The following is an 18,948-nucleotide window of genomic DNA, read 5'->3' on the forward strand; positions in this document are numbered from 1 at the left end:
GTTTAGGGGGGAGGAGCATGAAGCCGGGGGAGAGGCCGGTGAGGGGAGCGGGCGTCTGCTGAGGAGACTCCGGACTGTATAACATTATTAGGTATAATTCTCACTATTTTATACCATATTGTCATTAGGATGTCACAGATGTGTCTTCTGTTATTCTGTGCACTTCTATATCTCAGGCGCTGCTGTTCTGTGTCTTACTATAATATCACTCATATTGTCATCTTTCCTCAGGTAATTGCCACCACCATGTGTCCGGCCCTGCAAACCAACATGAGACCAGAGGTAAGTCAGTTACCTACCTGACATGGGGTGGGGGCTTCAGAGGTCGCCCAGGGGCATAGTGCCCATTCGTGGTGGTCCACCCCCACCCCGGTGCCCCCTATTAGATAGGACCCTAAAGTCCACCATCATTTTCCATTTACCCCCCCCCCCCCTTTCTGACTGGGCCATTTACGCCCTTCCCGACCCGGATCCTTTGCCTTACAACGAGTCATAAATTCGGCGCACCTCTGATAGTCCATGTGCCAGCCAGGAAATGCTGCCAATGCCCCCGTCAGTTCCTCCATTCTCCAAGTCTCAAACGCGGCGCAAAAAAAAGTCCCTGTGATAAAATATTGTTAATTGGGCGTTTAAAAAGTCACAGAAAGGGCCTTACAATTTTTTTTTTTTAATGCCAAAATCTGACATTTTGGCTTTTTTTTTTTTTTTTACTAATTTTCTTAACTTTTAAAAAAATATTTTTAATTTTTTCTTTTTTCTACTCTCCACTTTGTGTCATAGAAGATCTTTTGGGAACATTTAACTTTACATTTTTTTTTCTTTATTTCTAATTTCTACTGTAACTGGGCCCAATCTGGGTCTGCTAAGAACCCGCAGCTTCCGCAGACTCCTGGCCCCCGGTGATCACATGACACATTGCTGCTTCCTGATCTCTATATACAGCACTGTGTATAGAGCGTTGGGTAAGGCAAGGACGGTGAAAAACCAAACACTTGCCGGAATGCCGAATCCGGCATTTTTTTCCATTGACATGCATTAATGCCGGATCCGGCCCCGAGTGTTCCGGCAAAATGGATCCGTTTTTGTAGTCTGCGCATGCTCAGACCACAAAAAATTTGAAAAAAAATAAATGCTGGATCCGTTTTTCCGGATGACACCGGAGAGACGGATCCGGCATTTTTAATGCATTTGTCATACGGATCAGGATCCTGATCCGTCTGACAAATGCCATCAGTTTGCATGCGTTTTGACGGATCCGGCAGGCAGTTCCGGCGACGGAATCCTCTGCCGCAAGTGTGAAAGTAGCCCTTAGTCAGCACAAAATAAGTAAAGTATTTACAAAATACACAGCATTTAGATATTTTTAAAGGGTCTGTCCCACATAGATGTCCCCTTCTATAAGGCGCCCAGATGATCAGCACGTCACGTCACCATGGCACCTGCACCCTCCATTCACGTGAACGGATGACCATAGCCGAGCCAAGTCCTCCAGAGCAGGAGTCACTTGCTTTTAGCAGTTGTCTGATTAAGGGCTCATGTACATAAATGTATTTTTTGTCCTTGTCCGTTGCGTTTTTATTTTTATTTTTTTGCGGCCCGTATGCGGAACCGTTCACTTTAATGGGTCCGCAAAAAAAACAACTAAATGACTGTGTGCATTCCGTATCTGTATGTCGGCAAGTGCGTTCCGCAAAAAAATAGAACATGTCCTATTCTTGTCCATTTTGCAGACAAGGACAGGCATTGTTAGGCCTCATGCACACGACAGCACTTTTTCACGGTCCGCAAAACGGGGTTCCGTTGTTCCGTGATCTGTGTCCGTTTTTGTTTCCGTGTGTCTTCCTTGATTTTTGGAGGATCACCAGACATGAAGGAAAGTGAAAAAAAAATCTAAGTCAAGTTTGCCTTGCAAATGATAGGAAAAAAACGGACGCGGATGACAATCTTGTGTGCCTCCGTGTTTTTTCACGGACCCATTGACTTGAATGGGTCCGTGAACCGTTGTCCATAAAAAAAAATAGGGCAGGTCCTATTTTTTCGACGGACTGGAAACACGGATCACGGACGCGGATGACAAACGGTGCATTAGCCGAGTTTTCAACGGACCCATTGAAAGTCAATGGGTCCGCAGAAAATAACGGAAAACGGAACAACGGACACGGAACACAACAACGGTCGTGTGCATGAGGCCTTACAGTGGATCTGTAAAAAATACAGATGTCATACGGTCGTGTGCATGAGGCCTAAGAGAGGGGGTCATGAGCCCAGTTGGGTATATGGGCAGCTGATGTCTTCGGTTTTTCTGCCAGCGCATGAAACTATTTCCAACAAGCCGTCCACCCGAGGCTTTTGTCCGCAGATCGCTAATGTACACAGCAATAAATCCACGCGGATCCGCGGCTGAACGCCTGCCATGGAGGCCAAACATCGCATTGTAGGGGGATGAATGTGCTGTGTACTAAGCTTTGTTGGAACCTGTTTTCGGAGTGAGTCAAAGTTGGCAGTTACTTATTGTGGTTATTGTTACCAAGTGTATCAAAGGTGCAGAACCCTGCCAGCATGCAGCGTCCATGAGAACAAGAGCTTACAATCTAACCAAAAAGCATGGTCTCAGGTCATAGGATCAGACATGCTGGAGTCCAGCGTTTGCCGTTGAGAGGCACGCATACACATTAGAGGATCCCGCCAGCATCGTGTGTATGGGGAGCCTTGGTCCTCCCTACATCGCTGTATGGCCGGGGAGCACAGCCTATTCTGGTCCAAGGGCTGCATTGTCATATGGAACCACTCGCAGGGGCTGTAATGAATGAAAGGGGTATGTGCTGTATATATCTGATATCTACTCCTACCTATCAGGAGAATGGTGGTCCCCTTTAACCACAGTGACCTTTATTGAACCGGAGGGTCGCTTTAATTCTGTATGTGAGCTGTAAAAGGCGAAGCCTGTATTAAAGGGGTATTCCCAACTCAGAACTGATAGCAGAGAGCGGATGAATGAGAAAATATCATCTTAACATTGTGAATTGTTTCCCCTTTTAGCTCCTAACCGATCCCTATGAGAGATTCATGCAACGTCACCTGAAGTATTACGGGTATTTTAAAGGTAAGGGTTCAAACAGGGCGTCTGTAAAATTATGTACGGATCATGAGTGAACACGCCCAAGAATCAAATGTTTTGCTATTACTTTGTGTTACTAGAATAATGCCCTGTGTATAGGTGAAAATCTAGGTTAGGGGTCATGGCGGAAGAAGCATGAGCATAGGGGTGAATTGGTTGTGGTTGCAACCGGGGCCTTTTGAGGTGGTCCAAAAGGTCCCTCTGCCCCATATAAGGAGACCAGTACCATAAATGACACATGGTGGGTGCTAGAGATTTTGTACAGGGGGCTTCTTTTTTTTTCCTTGCTTGATTTTTCTTTTTATATATATATTTTTTTCCAGAAAATAAAGCAAAAGAAGAAGACATTTTATTGCGCCCAGCACAGAGGAACAGAAGACAAGAAGAAGAAGAAGCTACGGACAGCGATTCCGACAGACCGTCCTCTCTGGACGACCAGAAAAAGCTGATTTGTATGTATATAATAAAGTATCGCTGCGTAATGCGGTGAGGGCCTGTGTGCTCAGAGCCGGTATATCTAGTGAAACCTACACCGTGGGCCTCATTTGTCAAAACTGTCAGGAAACAGGAAAACCTAGTCTTAGTTTCTCACAACAACCAATCAGAGCTCGCCTTTCATTTCTTAAAGTGTTCTGAAAAAAATTAAGCGCTGATTGGTTGCTATGGGCAACTAAGACAGTTTTGCCGTTAAACAGTTTTGATAAATGAGTCCCTGTAGGTGTCCTTCACGCTAGTCCATAAATGTTAGTAAATTTGCTGTGGCCGATGTCCCGACCTGGGCCTAAACGCCTGTGCAATTAAAATATTGCTGCACAGGCATTTAAAAAGTCGCCATAAGGGGTATTGCGACTTTTTTATGCCAAAAACTGGCCTAGGTATCTTGGTAAAGAGCTATAGGTAGCGGCATGCTGCTCCGTGCGCAGAGACACATGCAAACACTGGAAACATGGATTAGGCTGCATTGTATTACTGCTATACTTATTATACATGAAAATTAGAAGATCTACATTTTGTAAACCCATGTGATCAATCTGGTGCAGGTCAGAACAGTCTGCCTAAGGGAACATGCACACGACCGCGACGATCTGCCAGGGAAACAGACGCATCTCCCGAACCGTCCGCGGCTCTCCTGACCCGAACTGACGATATCATGGTAATTTATGATACAGTTAGTGCTGGGCTATCGCAATGTGCTCACATCATCATGTGACCAGACGAACTGACTGTATCATAAATTACTATTACATTAGTGACCTGCCCTGAATCAGTATGGCATCTTTGGCCTCTTTGTCTTGGATGGGACATGTGCTGTAAAACACCTGAGTTATCTAAGCCGGGCATGCTCAACCTGTGGCCCTCAAGCTGTTGTAAAACTACAACTCCCACCATACCCTTCTGTAGGCTGTCCGGGAATGATGGGACTTGTAGTTTTGCAACAGCTGGAGGGCCGCAGGTTGAGCATGCCTGATCTAAGCCATTCCGCCAAAGGTGTGTTCACATGCTCCGGATTTCGTTGCAGAAAAGCTGCCGATTAGGCCTCATGCACACGACCGTGGTTTGGGTCCGCATCCAAGAAGCATGTTTTGCGGGTCGGATGCGGACCCATGCATACACACGTCCGCTCTGCAGCCCCACAAAAAAAAGTAGAACATGTTCTATTCTTGTCCGTGTCATAGGATAGGACTGCTCTACTAAGGGCTGGACAATCCGTTCCGCAAAATTCGGAACGCACACGGTCGTGTCTGTGTTTTGCGAATCCGCAATTTGTGGACCGAAAAAATGGACACGGTTGTGTGCATGAGGCCTTAGACGCGGTTTCATTCTTTGCATTGGAAAGGGTTAAATCCACAAGGAAATCCGCATATAAATTGACGTGCTGCAGATTTAAAATCCGCCAGTTTCCCCGCAGATTTTTTTCTGACCTGTGTGACCGAGAATTGCTGAAAGCTCATTTAATATTGCTAGTACTGTACAATGCTGCAGATTGACTGCATGAATATCTGCGACCCCAAATCTGTAGCTAATCAGTCACATGTGAATTCAGCCTAAGACCGCTTTCACACACAGCGGATTCCTGATGATATACCATCCGTATTGCTTCAGGGTTTAATTAGGATTTTCATGCATATTCTTTCCTCCCTGCATTTTTATGCATTTCCAAATACGCACAAAACTCGGACATGTTGCGGATTTCAAATACTGACAGAAATTATGCGCCCATGTGAATAGCCCTATTCAATAAAGGGGTTGTCGCCTCATGGACAATGGGGGCATATCGCTAGGTGTCTTATAGGTGCGGATCCCGTCGGCCACATAGAAATGAATGGGAGCGGGGGCCGCGCATGCGCGGTACGCTCCCATTCACTTCTATGGGGAGCCAGCTTGGTGGTGGCCGGACCTGAGTCCTCCAGCCACTAGTGATGGACGAACATCGGCCGGGAAGATTCGCAAACTCACGTTCGCGATCAAATGTTCGCGAACCGCGAGTTCGCGGCGAGCCCCATTCACTTTAATGGCAGGCGAACCTTAAAAACCTTCAGCTCATATTTGCAGCCAGCAAACACTTACTAGAAGTACACAAATAGTCCCACAACATGGACCGTTCTATACCAGAGGGGGATCAATGGCAAAAATTCCCACAAAAAATATGTATTTTAATCAGGGGCCATTTTTATGCGTCCTAAAGGGAAACTCTCAAAAATATGCCCTGCTGGAGCCTAGAAATTTTTTATTTCCTATCGGTTTGATGTATACAAATGTACAGCACTCCACGTGCAGAGTCCATTAAAAAAAATGCTTACGTTAGGCTACTTTCACACTTGCGGCAGTGTGATCCGGCGGGCAGTACCGTCGTCGGAACTGCCCGCCGGATCCGCCGATCTGCCGCTGACTGAAAGCATTTGTGAGACGGATCCGGATGCGGATCCGTCTCACAAATGCATTGCAAGGACGGATCCGTCTCTCCGCTTGTCATGCAGACAGACAGATCCGTCTTGTACATTTTTTCACATTTTTACCGGTCTGCGCATGCGCAGGCCGGAAGTACGGATCCGGCATTCCGGTATTCTGAATGCCGGCATTCAGGCAAGTCTTCAGTTTTTTTCGCCGGAGAGAAAACCGTAGCATGCTGCGGTTTTCTCTTTTGCCTGATCAGTCAAAACAACGTGAACCCAGCCCTAGTGTCAGAATAAGCACCAGTACACAGCGGTGCAGCGTGGCGGAGATGGGAGGCCGCCATGTACTGACAGAGCGCTACCTGGTCCTGGTGGTTAGGGATGAGGACTGTTTCCCACGGATCATTTTCTACTGGGAAATACAGGGCACAGTATAATACACTAGAATCTATATAATATAAAGATATTAGCCCTACCCCCGAATGATAATATAATTAGGTGATCATTTATTATATAGAAATACGTCTATGTTGGGCGTATTTCTGACACCGATTGTGGTGCAAAGGTCCTTAGCACCGCAATCTGCCATTTAACATTTAAAGGGCTCTCATTGCTGCCCATAGTACGGGGAGGAAAGGGCACTGGAGGGGGGGCACTGTGGGCAGTCTCCTACTCACCTGTCCGAAGTCTTCTGCCCCCCTGGCTCCAGCTGGATCACCACCTTCGGTGTGCGGCCCCTTGGTGAGGGACGCTACACTGGAAACCTAGGGGACTTTCGCTGGGGCGGCCATGGTGATGCGCTTGCTGGCGGGAGACAGAGATTTTTACAGGGACCTCTGGTCCTCCCTTTTCTTCTAGAGAGCGGGAACGAGCAGGGGGTTTGGGTGACCCCCCCCTGGTCTCCCGTCTCCTGGGTGGGAGTGCAGGCAGTTTTTACCCGGACTGCCTGAAGCTTCCCGCTAGAAAAAAAGAGCGACCAAATTAGTAAATCAGTAGACCTGTAACACAGGGAGGTCTGCCTCCTACAGACACTAAGCTAAAACTGATGGGCTTGGTCCCTGCAGGAAGGGATATAGCTGAAGAGGGAGGAGCTTACACTTTGCGGGGTTAGAGTCCGCCTCCTAGCGGCAACAGCTATACCCCACGGTCAAGGCCCGTGTCCCCCAATGAACGGAAGAGAAAAATGGCTGCTGTTTTTATGATGTGGTTTCTTGCTGCATCCAAAACGCAGCCTAGCCGCGACGTGTGGCATCCCCCTTATGTTGGAACTGTGAATACAAGCACTCTCCATAAGGGAACCATATCTGACTATCTCCGACGATAAGATTGTTTTGAGACTGGATCCGGGGTTCTTGCCCAAGGTAGTTTCCAACTATCACAGAATCCAGGAAATCATCCTCCCCTCTTTTTGTGACAAACCAAAAAATCAGAAGGAAAGCGACTTCCATCCCCTCGATGTCAGACGCACCGTACTAAAATATCTGGAAGGCAAAAAAGACTTGAGGAAATCTGACAGTCTTCTCATCCAGTTTGCAGGAAAAAATAAGGGCTTAAAAGTCAAGTCCTCTATTGCCCGATGGATTAAAGATACCGTCTCTCTCTGCTACAAACTTCAGAACCTGGATCCACCCGCAAACGTTCGCGCTCACTCCACTAGAGCAGTTTCCACCACTTTTGCAGAAAAAGCAGGGGCTTCCCTAGATGACATATGCAGGGCAGCCACCTGGTCCGGCATACACACTTTTGTTAAACATTACCGCTTGGATTTATCGAGGTCCTCCGACCTTTCATATGGACGCAAAGTCCTTCAGGCGGTCCCCCCCCCCCCCCCTCACTAAATGTATAATTTTATAATTCTCCTGTGTGGCCGTCATGGTGATGAAATGGAAATCCGGAATTAGACTTACCGGTAATTCTGTTTCCATGAAATCACCTTGATGGCCCATAATTAATTCACACATAATTAAGATGTGTATCACAATTATCCAGTGTATGCTGATTCAGGCTACTTTCACACTGGCGTTTTGGCTTTCTGTTTCTGAGATCCGTTCTGGGCTGTCACAAGCGGTCCGAAACGGATCAGTTCTGCCCTAATGCATTCTGAATGGAAAAGGATCCGCTCAGAATGCATCAGTTTGCCTCCGATCAGTCTCCATTCCGCTCTGGAGGCTGCTTGCAGCGTTTTGGTGTCCGTCTGACAAAACTGAGCCAAACAATATAAGTCAATGGGGACGGATCCGTTTTCTATGACACAATCTGGCACAATAGAAAACGGATCCGTCCTCCATTGACTTTTAATGGAGTTCAAGACGGATCCGTTTTGGCTATGTTAAAGATAATACAAACGGATCCGTCTGTGCAGATCCATGACGGATCCGCACCAAACGCGCCTGTGAAAGTAGCCTTAGTCACATTTATTATGTATTTGTTTATTACATGAATTGTTGTTTATTATGTCACTTATGTACAGTCGTTTTCGCTATTATCAGATTATTGTTAAAGGGGTTATCCGGGAATTTGATATTGATGGCCTATCTTCACATCTCAGCGTTAGGGCTCATGCACATAAACGTATTTTCTTTCCGTGTCCGTTCCGTTTTTTTTTGGTTTTTTTGCGGACCGTATGCGGAACAAATTACTTCAATGGGTCCGCAAAAAAAAACGGAAGTTACTATGTGCATTCCGTTTTTGTATGTCCTATTATTGCACGCATTACGGACAAGAATAGGACTGTTCTATCAGGAGCCAGCTGTTCCCTTCTGCAAAATACGGAACGCACACGGATGTCATCCGTATTTTTTGCGGATCCGTATTATGCGGACTACAAAATACATACGGTCGTGTGCATGAGCCCTTACATGGATCGCCCACTACATTTAATGAGAACGGTTACCTTATTTGCCTGGTGCTGCAGGGAAATCGAACACTTGCTGTAAGGTTCCTCTGCAGATTACAGCTGATCGCTGGGGAGCGCAGCATTGACATCTCTAAGAAAGTTTTGTCCAATACCGACACATTCTACTCAGATAATGGGGGTCATTTATTAAAGCTTGCATTTTTGCAACTATTTTAACACCCTGTCGCACAGGCATTTTTACAGAAAGTAGAACAGATGGGCAGGATGGGAGCGTGTCAGGAGCCGTTCCAGGCCTGGAACTCCGACCCCGGCAAATTTTATATATGCGCCTGGCAGCACAGGGGGGACAACTAATACCAGCGTAAAAAGCAGTCTTAGTAAATGTCCCCCAATATCTTAATTTTATTTTTCTTTCCCCTATCAGACTCGTTGCTGCTGGAGAGTCCCGTGTTTAAAAGTCGGCAGATTGTGTTTGATAAGCAAGAGGGACAGGTCATCCCACGTCTCAGCGAACCCAGAGATTTGTTTTCCACCTCCAAAAAGAACGGTCTCCTAAAACCTCCGCGCTGGCCTACAGAGTGTGAAGTCATTTCTGAGGCCATCAGTCATGTTGGTAAGTGCGAAGGATGAGATCACTTTATGATTAATGGGAAATGTACACGGTGTTATATCTAATGCAAGGTCTGCGGGAGGAGGTACATGACAAGGATTAAAAAAAGTAAAAAAAAATAAAAATCAGTCATGCTTTCCCCTCCAGTCCTTCCCATTGGGCTTTGTTTACTTTGCTCCAGTGATAACGAGACCACTGAGGTCAGTGATTGGCTGCAGCGGTGATGTGGTGTATAGGGCACACTGTCGCTGAATTTAAGTGAACAACTCCTGGTGGGGAAGACTAGTGCTGTGCGCTGTAAGCGGCAGGAAATTAACTAGTAAGCTTCTTTTTGATTTTTATCACATTTAGTGGTTTTGGACAGGGAATAATATCTGACCTGTAATTTCCACTGCAAAAATTCATGGCTGATCGTCTGATTTTTGTTGCGGATGTGCAGCGGTTTGCAGCTTGCACTGCCTTGTGTCTGCATGAGGATTAGCCCCCATGGTCATTCAAGGGGTTAAAGGGGGCAACCTATGCATGTGAACAGGGTTGCATAAACCCAATTCACATGCACTGCTTGCAGATTTCACTTGGATTCTGGTGCATTCCCACCATGTGAACGTAGCCTTAGGCCTCTTTCACACAGGCGTTGCGGGAAAATGTGCGGGTGCGTTGCGGGAACACGCGCGATTTTTCCGCGCGAGTGCAAAACATTGTAATGCAATTTGCACTTGCGTGAGAAAAATCGCGCATGTTTGGTACCCAAACCCGAACTTCTTCACAGAAGTTCGGGCTTGGGATCGGTGTTCTATAGATTGTATTATTTTCTAGTAGCATTCTGAATACAGAATGCATAGTAAAATAGCGCTGGAGGGGTTAAAAAATAAATAAAATAAATTTAACTCGCCTTAATCCACTTGATCGCGGAGCCGGCATCTCCTTCTGTCTTCATCTTAGCTGTGTGGAGCAACAGGACCTGTGGTGACGTCACTCCGGTCATCACATGATCCATCACATGATCTTTTACCATGGTGATGGATCATGTGATGACCGGAGTGACGTCACCACAGGTCCTGTTGCTCCACACAGCTAAGATGAAGACAGAAGAGATGCCGGCTCCGCGATCAAGTGGACTAAGATGAGTTAAATTATTATTTTATTTTTTTAACCCCTCCAGCCCTATTGTACTAAGCATTCTGTATTCAGAAGGCTATTATTTTCCCTTATAACCGTGTTATAAGGGAAAATAATAATGATCGGGTCTCCATCCTGATTGTCTCCTAGCAACCGTGCGTGAAAATTGCACCGCATCCACACTTGCTTGCGGATGCTTGAGATTTTCACGCAACCCCATTCACTTCTATGGGGCCTGCGTTGCGTGAAAAACGCAGAATATAGAGCATGCTGCGATTTTTCATGCAACGCACAAGTGATGTGTGAAAATCACCGCTCATGTGAACAGCCCCATAGAAATGAATGGGTCAGAATTCAGTGCGGGTGCAATGCGTTCAACTCACGCATCGCATCCGCGCGGAATACTCGCCCGTGTGAAAGGGGCCTTAGATGGAGCAGTTGAATGTTGACTTAATGGGGTTGTCTGCTTTTTTTTATATTGATAGGTCATCAGTATCAGATTGGCGGGGAAGGGGGGGGGGGGTGTCAACTTATGGCACCCTACTGATCAACTGTTTGAAGAGAAGGCAGTGCTTGTATGCGCACTGCCTTCTCTTCATTGTTGCAGCGGTTGTGACAGCGAGCTGGTGTGATTATAACTAAGTTTTCCCATTCACTTCAATGGGACGGCTGCTTCCTATTCACTTGATCTGGATAAGTCATCAATATAAAAAAGGGGACAACCGCTTCAATTTCACTACATCTTTTGACTTTTTTTGTTGCGTGCATCCACAGAGTGGCGACCTCCACATCCAGAACTGTTCTACAGACCTACAAGGAAGGAAGCATTGCCCTACGTTTCCTTTGAAGGGGAAGGCAAAGTGGTTTATGAAATCAGCCAAGGTATTGCCCTGCCGGTATTGGTTATTGCTGTGCGGTGTAAGCATTGTTTGACCACTGTTCAAATGTCCTGCAGGGAGCAGGTAATTTAGGTTGCCCCCCCCCCCACAGGTCGGGCGAGGTGGGGAGAGGATCTGGCAGAACGGGCACTGAAGCTTGTCATTACGTTGTATTCTGCAGTTGATGGGGAACCAGTGCAGTGACTGGCACAGGGTGGCAGCATTGGAGTAGCGGTTGGACAGATAGATGAGTGTGGCTGCTTCATTCAGAATGGACTGGCGACTTTAAAGGGAACCTGTCATGGTGATATGTCATTTTTAGTTGTTATAATTACCTTTAAAGGGTGTATTAAGCCTCATTCACACGTCTGTATCAGGCCTCGTCCACATCTCCATTTTTCACTGATGTGTGCTGTCCGCATTTTCCACGGACAGCACAGGTAACCATTGATTTAAATTTGTCTGTTCACATTTCAGTATTTGTTTGACTGACTGTGGATCAGTAAAAAAAAAAAAATCACAGAGACGTGCACTACTTTGATCCAGGGCTGTGGAGTCGGTACATAAATGCTCCGACTCTGACTCCTCAGTTTTATGTACTTCCGACTCCCCGACTCCGACTCCTCTGTATTAATATGCGAATGTATTTTATACATTCCTTGAGGGAAAGAAACGCAACCTACCACAGGAAGCCAACAGTCTACTGTATTGCACAGTTTAAGCAAAAGACAAACACAATGAAAACAAAGGAGGATCCAGGAAGGGGCATTTATTCTAAAACATGATTTTCCTAGGAGAATCCCATAGTCATGTTTAAAGTTTAAGCTAACAATCGGAGTTTACAAGTTTTTATAGCCTTAGCTAAATGACAGCAGTTTTTCCAATGGTTCACAGCTTCAGTCTTGAACTATTGGCCCTCCATTCCCTTCACTTATACAAGTGTCTCACTCTCTAGTCCTGCAAAAAACATATTTATTTAATCCCTTATCAGTGAGAGGCGAGGTTACACATGGACGCTGCGTGTAACACAACACTATGGAAAGTATAAGTATTGCAGCTCCTAATTGTGCGTTGCGTGCCATATAGTGAAGCACATGAAAAGCTTCTTCACGGTCACTTAACGTGTTCGTTTTGCGGTTACGTGAGGCACTGCATGCATTGGTCTTTATTCTTACAGTAGAGAAGTCATTAATTATAACTTTTTGTGAATTGGGACATTTAAACTTGCTTTTTTTTTTTTTTATTATTCCAATCTAAATTTAGTAGGAGTCGGAGTCGGTGCATTGTTTGCCGACTCCGACTCCAGGTACCCAAAATTTCCCCCGACTCCGACTCCTCGACTCCGACTCCACAGCCCTGCTTTGATCCGTGATGCGGACCAAGCTCGCCCATAGAAGTCTATGGGTCCATGAAAATCACACCACGGATGGCACCTGTTTGTCACTGAAGACTGAAAGGAGATTCTTTGGATATTAGTTTTCAGCTGAGCAACATCCGTGAATTACAGATGATACTTGGATGGTAAAAACGGACACACGGACCAACCACGCATCCTTCACGGACATCTTAACGGATTTTTTCATGGACTTGTCACTGACACGGAAATGCGGATGAGGTCTCAGTGCATAAATCAGTGAAAAGGGGGTCAGTGATGCCTCCGTGAAGATGTCTGGGATGGATCCGTGTTGGGTCCGTGTGACATCCATGTTTCACTGACACAGAACCGCTGAAAAAAAAATTCAAAGCATCTCTTCCGAATACTCTGTGAAGCACGGATGGCATCCATGTTGCATCCGTGGTTTTTACTGACCCATAGACTATGAGTGTGATGGACAAAATAGAGCATGCATCCTTGCTGAAAACACGGACCCACAGACCGTGCTAAAACACTGATGTGTGCATACACACATTAAAATGAATGGGGATGTGTGCTGTCTGTGGAGAACACTGATGTGTGACTAAGGCCCCTTTCACACGGGCGAGTATTCCGCACGGATGCGATGCGTGAGGTGAACGCATTGCACCCGCACTGAATCCTGACCCATTCATTTCTATGGGGCTGTTCACATGAGCGGTGATTTTCACGCATCACTTGTGCGTTGCGTGAAAATCTCAGCATGCTCCTCTTTGTGCGTTTTTCACGTAACGCAGGCCCCATAAAAATAAATGGGGTTGCGTGAAAATCGCAAGCAAGTGCGGATGCGGTGCCATTTTCACGCACGGTTGCTAGGAGACGATCGGGATGGGGACCCGATCATTATTATTTTCCCTTATAACATGGTTATAAGGGAAAATTATAGCATTCTGAATACAGAATGCATAGTACAATAGCGCTGGAGGGGTTAAAAAAAATAAAAAAAAATTTTTAACTCCCCTTAATCCACTTGTTCGCGCAGCCGGCATCTCTTCTGTCTTCATCTGTGAGCAATAGGACCTTTGACGTCACTACGCTCATCACATTATCCATCACCATGGTGATGGATCATGTGATGGACCGTGTGATGAACGCAGTGACGTCATCAAAGGTCCTATTGCTCACAGATGAAGACAGAAGAGATGCCGGCTGCGCGAACAAGTGGATTAAGGGGAGTTAAATTATTATTATTATTTTTTAACCCCTCCAGCCCTATTGTACTATGCATTCTGTATTCAGAATGCTATTATTATGCCTTATAACCATGTTATAGTGGGAAATAATACAATCTACAGAACACCGATCCCAAGCCCGAACTTCTGTAAAGAAGTTCGGGTCTGGGTACCACAGTCGGTTTTTTATCACGCGCGTGCAAAACAACTGCCTCCAAATGCCTGATGAACGAGCAACTGGCAATTGTGATTTTTAAGTGGTGCCGGCAGCAGATCGCGATGCCTAATTACGATCTGCCACTGGCACACCGCTGCCCTACACGTGGATGAGAAATGGCATAGCGATCGCTCCTCCCCATACCACGGAGGACATCGCTGCATGTAATAGCAGCGGTGTCCTCCGCTAGCTATCTGAGGATTGCCGGTAGGGAACACTACCCTGCCGACAGTCGTCTGTGGCATCGGGGTACACCCTTAAGCTTAGAATGATGTAGTCCCTGATGCATCCTTTCCCTTAATTTTTCAGTGGCTTGGTTTTGGAGATTTTAATCTTTTTATACAGAGTTTTCGCCATATGCTAAATTTCAGTTTCAATTCAAGGGGTCACTGTTGCCACATCCTAATCCTGCTTCCTGCACCATGTTTGCTGCTTCCCCTCCCCCGTGCCCACGTCATCGCGCTGCGTTGAGACATCTCGTTCCGTTATCGCGCAGGCGCACTCGGATTCCTCTAGTGTGCCTGCGCTTGGGAGCTTCGTGTCCCCAGCTGACGTCATCACTGGAACGGGCATGCGCACGACAAACAAGAGTGTGCGCGTTTCTCCTGGTCTCGCACATCCCCACATATCCATTCCAGCGGAATAACTAAAAAAATGATATATCGCCATGACAGGTTCGCTTTAATGGAGGGGGAAACCCATCAGCAGTGAGCCACAGTAATCAAGAGAATGAAGAAGTACTAATTATTAGCTATTGGTGGCACAGATGTAGAGGAATATTTCCAGAGGTTATCCATTAATCAATTTGTATAGTACATCCCAATATGTATTCACAGAATACAGACTGTCCGAAATGCTGCATTTTGTTGATGGCGCTTAAAGGACAGCCACGAGGAATAGGAGTTCTCCACTACTGTATTATTGGGTATTATTTGTAAAGGATTGGACAACCCTTTTAGCAAAAGCGCTTCATCCCCTTGGATGACTCGTACACTTATATATTACACTAATAGCCCACTGACTTTAATGACGCTGTGGGGACGCTGCCGGGGGGCAGTCTCAGCACAGATCAAAAATGAATGCACATTGCCAGAGGACCCGGGGAGAGCTGCATATACAGGACAGCACTCGCGCAATCAATCACTGTGTTATGTAACTTTGACTCGCTATTGGTTTACAATAAAACGGCAATATATGGATGGTCTATACAGTGCCTTGCAAAAGTATTCACCCCCCTTGACTTTTTTTGGTATTTTGGTGCCTCACAACCTGGAATGAACATGGATTGTTTGAGGATTTGCATCATGTCATTTACAGAACATGCCGACAACTTTGACAATGTTTTTTTTTATTCATTGTGAAGCAAACAACAAATGGGACAAAATAACAGAAAAAGTCAATGTGCATAACTATTCACCCCCCTAAAGTCAGTACTTTGTAGAGCCACCTTTTGCGGCAATCACAGCTCCAAGTCGCTTTGGATAAGTCTCTATGAGCAGTCGCCACATCTTACCACTGGGATTTTTGCCCATTCCTCCTTACAGAACTGCTCCAGCTCCTTCACGGTGGGCGGCCGTCTCTTGGCAGGTTTGCTGTTGTGCCATGTTCTTTCCATTTGGTTATGATAGATTTGATGGTGCTCCTGGGGATCATCAAAGATTGGGATATTGTTTATAACCTAACCCTGACTTGTACTTCTCAACAACATTGTCCCTTACTTGTTTGGAGAGTTCCCTGGTCTTCATGGCAGTGTTTGGTTAGTGATGCCAGTTGCTTAGGTGTTGCAGCCTCTGGTGTGTATATGTAATAACAGGTCATGTGACACTTAGATTACACACAGGGGGGCATCATTTCACTAATAATGTGACTTCTGAAGGTAATTGGTTGCACCAGAGCTTTTTATGAGCTTCCTAATAAAGGGGGTGAATACATACGCACAGGCCAATGTTCTGTTTTCTATTTCTAAACAATAGTTTTATTTATATATTTTTCTCATTTCACTTCACCAACTTAGACTATTGTGTTCTGATCCATCACATAAAATTCAGATTAACAAAACATTGAACTTAAGGCTGTAATGTACCAAAATACGAAAAAAGTCATTGGGGGTGAATACTTTTGCAAGGCACTGTATACAATCTAATACAATATTGCTTAACATATGACCTATTAAATGGATCCTAATGAATGGAAATATTCTACTTGTAGGTTACAAGGGCTCGTACTTTACCGGTTCTCGTACTGGTGGGCGACGTTGCACAACTAATATGCCAACATATATGGACGTGAAGAGTAACAATGACTTGCAGTTTGAGTCACGATTTGAAAGCGGTAATCTCCAGAAGGCCGTGAAAGTGTGAGTGACCTTATAGCTTCAAAGGACCTCAGTAATACATAGTACAGTACCATATTACCTGTTGAAGACTAGGCCATTTTCTTCTATTAAAAGGGCTGCCCTGGTGGTAAATCGGTTTTTAAAAGTCTTAGGCTACTTTCACACTTGCGTTTTTCTTTTCCGGCATAGAGTTCCGTCACAGGGGCTCTATACCGGAAAAGAACTGATCAGGCATATCCCCATGCATTCTGAATGGAGAGCAATCCGTTCAGTTTGCATCAGGATGTCTTCAGTTCATTCGTTTTAACTGATCAGGCAAAAGAGAAAACCGCAGCATGCTACGGTTTTATCTCCGGCGAAAAAAACTGAAGACTTGCCTGAATGCCGGATCCGGCATTTTTTCCCATAGGAATGTATTAGTGCCGGATCCGTCCTTCCGGTCTGCGCATGCGCAGACTGACAAAAAGGTGAAAAAAATAAATGCCGGATCCGTTTTGCCGGATGACACTGGAAAAGACGGATCCGGCATTTCAATGCATTTTTTCGACTGATAGGGATCCTGATCAGTCTTACTAATGCCATCGGTTGGCATACGTTTTGCCTGATCCGGATCTCTCTGCCGCAAGTGTGAAAGTACCCTTAGAGTGCTTTAAAAAATTAAAAAGAAGTCCTACTTGCCTCACTGATCCTGGGGTCCCCCACTGTTTTCTACTTACTGGTTCCTGTCTACACACAGATGTGACCACTCAGCCAGTCACTGGCCACAACAGTGACTGGCTGTCAGGAGGAACTGGGAAGTAGAGAACAGGAGGGGACCTGGGAAATGTCAAACCATGAGCTGGGGGAATCGAAGAGGTATGGCTTTATACTATTATTTTTTATTTTATTTTTTTTAAACATTCAGAGCCTTTTTTTTTTTTTTAAATAAATGTTACCATCCACTTTAATGACCAGGCATAATTTCATAGTTTTTCTGCACAGACTGACAATGGCAGCACTGATTGGATGGAGTGAGTCTGTGCAGGTACACCTCCCCCCCCCCAACTGGTTACACCCCTCTGTACCCTTACTGCAGACTGCTAGCAATTCATTCATAACTTCTAGTAGAAATAATGGAGGAATGGCACAACCTATAGATATAAGAATAGATGTTCCAGAATTGTTATTACATGGGGAATGCATGAAGCAATTAAAACAGGCATGTCAGGAGCGGGGACAGGTCCTCTTTACCATTACATTTGTTTATTGCTGAATTCCCCTATAACTCGGGCTGATCTATCGCCTTGTGACTGCCCTGTAGAGCTGATCTGCAGATCCCCGTCACCCAGCAATCGCATGATCTCCAGCACTGCAGATTTACACCAGATTATTGGGTATAAACGTTACTACAAAGGCTCGTTCCCGATAATCTGCCTCTCTCTAAAGTTGCCACAGATGACCTGATGAACGAGCGAAGTGGGTGAAATAATGTTTCATGCACCATATTAAAAATCTACGTTTTTGGGCAGCAGATTTTGCCGTGCAAACAGCGACCTGCTGCCCAGAAACAACGACTCTATATGAAGACAAGTGATAGACGGAGCTACATCCCCATACAGTGCACACATGTAAATGCAGGTCTTCTCCATTCCTGATAACTGCCTGCTGCTCGCACCTCTCATCTACATGTGCCTCAAGTGACCGTCCCGATCTGGATTCACGACAGCCAAGTGCGCCATAGATCAGAAAGACAGAGGCCATAATAAACCATCTGCACCTTCTCTATGGATGGTTCGGCTATCACTTCTCTGTCTCTGTAGAGTTATATGCCAAATGTTTAAAGACATTTGGTGCTCGGCAAATCATTAAAATGGTGCAACGACAAAAAAGGATTTAGTGAAGCCACCATCTTAGTAATGGATGCTTCATATTTCCTGCTTTGAGACATTTTGCAAAGCCATTTATTGGGCACAACTTCTTCATTATTAGGACGTTTGTGAAGGAGCCTCAGGGACAGGTTCCCTTTAAAGGGGTTTTCCCATCTGAGACAATGGGGTGCATATCGCTGGGATATGCCTCCATTGTCTGATAGCTGGAACCCGCACCTACACCGAGAATGAAGCCCTGAAAGTGGTGGAGGGTGCACTGTGCATGCGCAGTCGCCCTGCATTAATTTCTGTGAGGTCACCGAAAATAGCTGGATCGGCTATTTCCGTCGAGCCCATATAAGTGAATTGGAGCGTTGGCCGCGCATGTTTGCTGCGCTCCCATTTACTTCTATGGGGAGAGCGCTTGGTAGTGGCCGGACAAGGGGAAACCCAGGGTCCTCCAGCCACCACTTTCGCCCACTCCGTT

At 45.7% G+C, this 18,948-nt stretch overlaps 1 protein-coding gene across 2 annotated transcripts in view; it reads left to right on the plus strand.

Annotated features, from left to right (window-relative positions):
* The first annotated feature begins 7 nt into the window (after positions 1–7).
* Positions 8–18,948, plus strand: part of AGBL2 (AGBL carboxypeptidase 2) — a 41,369-nt gene continuing 22,428 nt past the window's right edge. Inside the window, exons 1-7 of one of the 2 annotated variants that reach the window (XM_040409242.1) lie at positions 8–91; positions 232–282; positions 3,040–3,103; positions 3,442–3,570; positions 9,294–9,482; positions 11,373–11,480; positions 16,488–16,635. In XM_040409242.1, the coding sequence (XP_040265176.1) occupies positions 247–282; positions 3,040–3,103; positions 3,442–3,570; positions 9,294–9,482; positions 11,373–11,480; positions 16,488–16,635 (674 nt within the window). In that variant the 5' untranslated portion in view covers positions 8–91; positions 232–246. The remainder of the gene's footprint in view (positions 92–231; positions 283–3,039; positions 3,104–3,441; positions 3,571–9,293; positions 9,483–11,372; positions 11,481–16,487; positions 16,636–18,948) is intronic. The other variant, XM_040409241.1, reaches the window with a different exon arrangement.

Source organism: Bufo bufo, chromosome 10 (genome assembly GCF_905171765.1).
Source record: "Bufo bufo chromosome 10, aBufBuf1.1, whole genome shotgun sequence".
NCBI classification, from domain to species: Eukaryota; Metazoa; Chordata; class Amphibia; order Anura; family Bufonidae; genus Bufo; species Bufo bufo.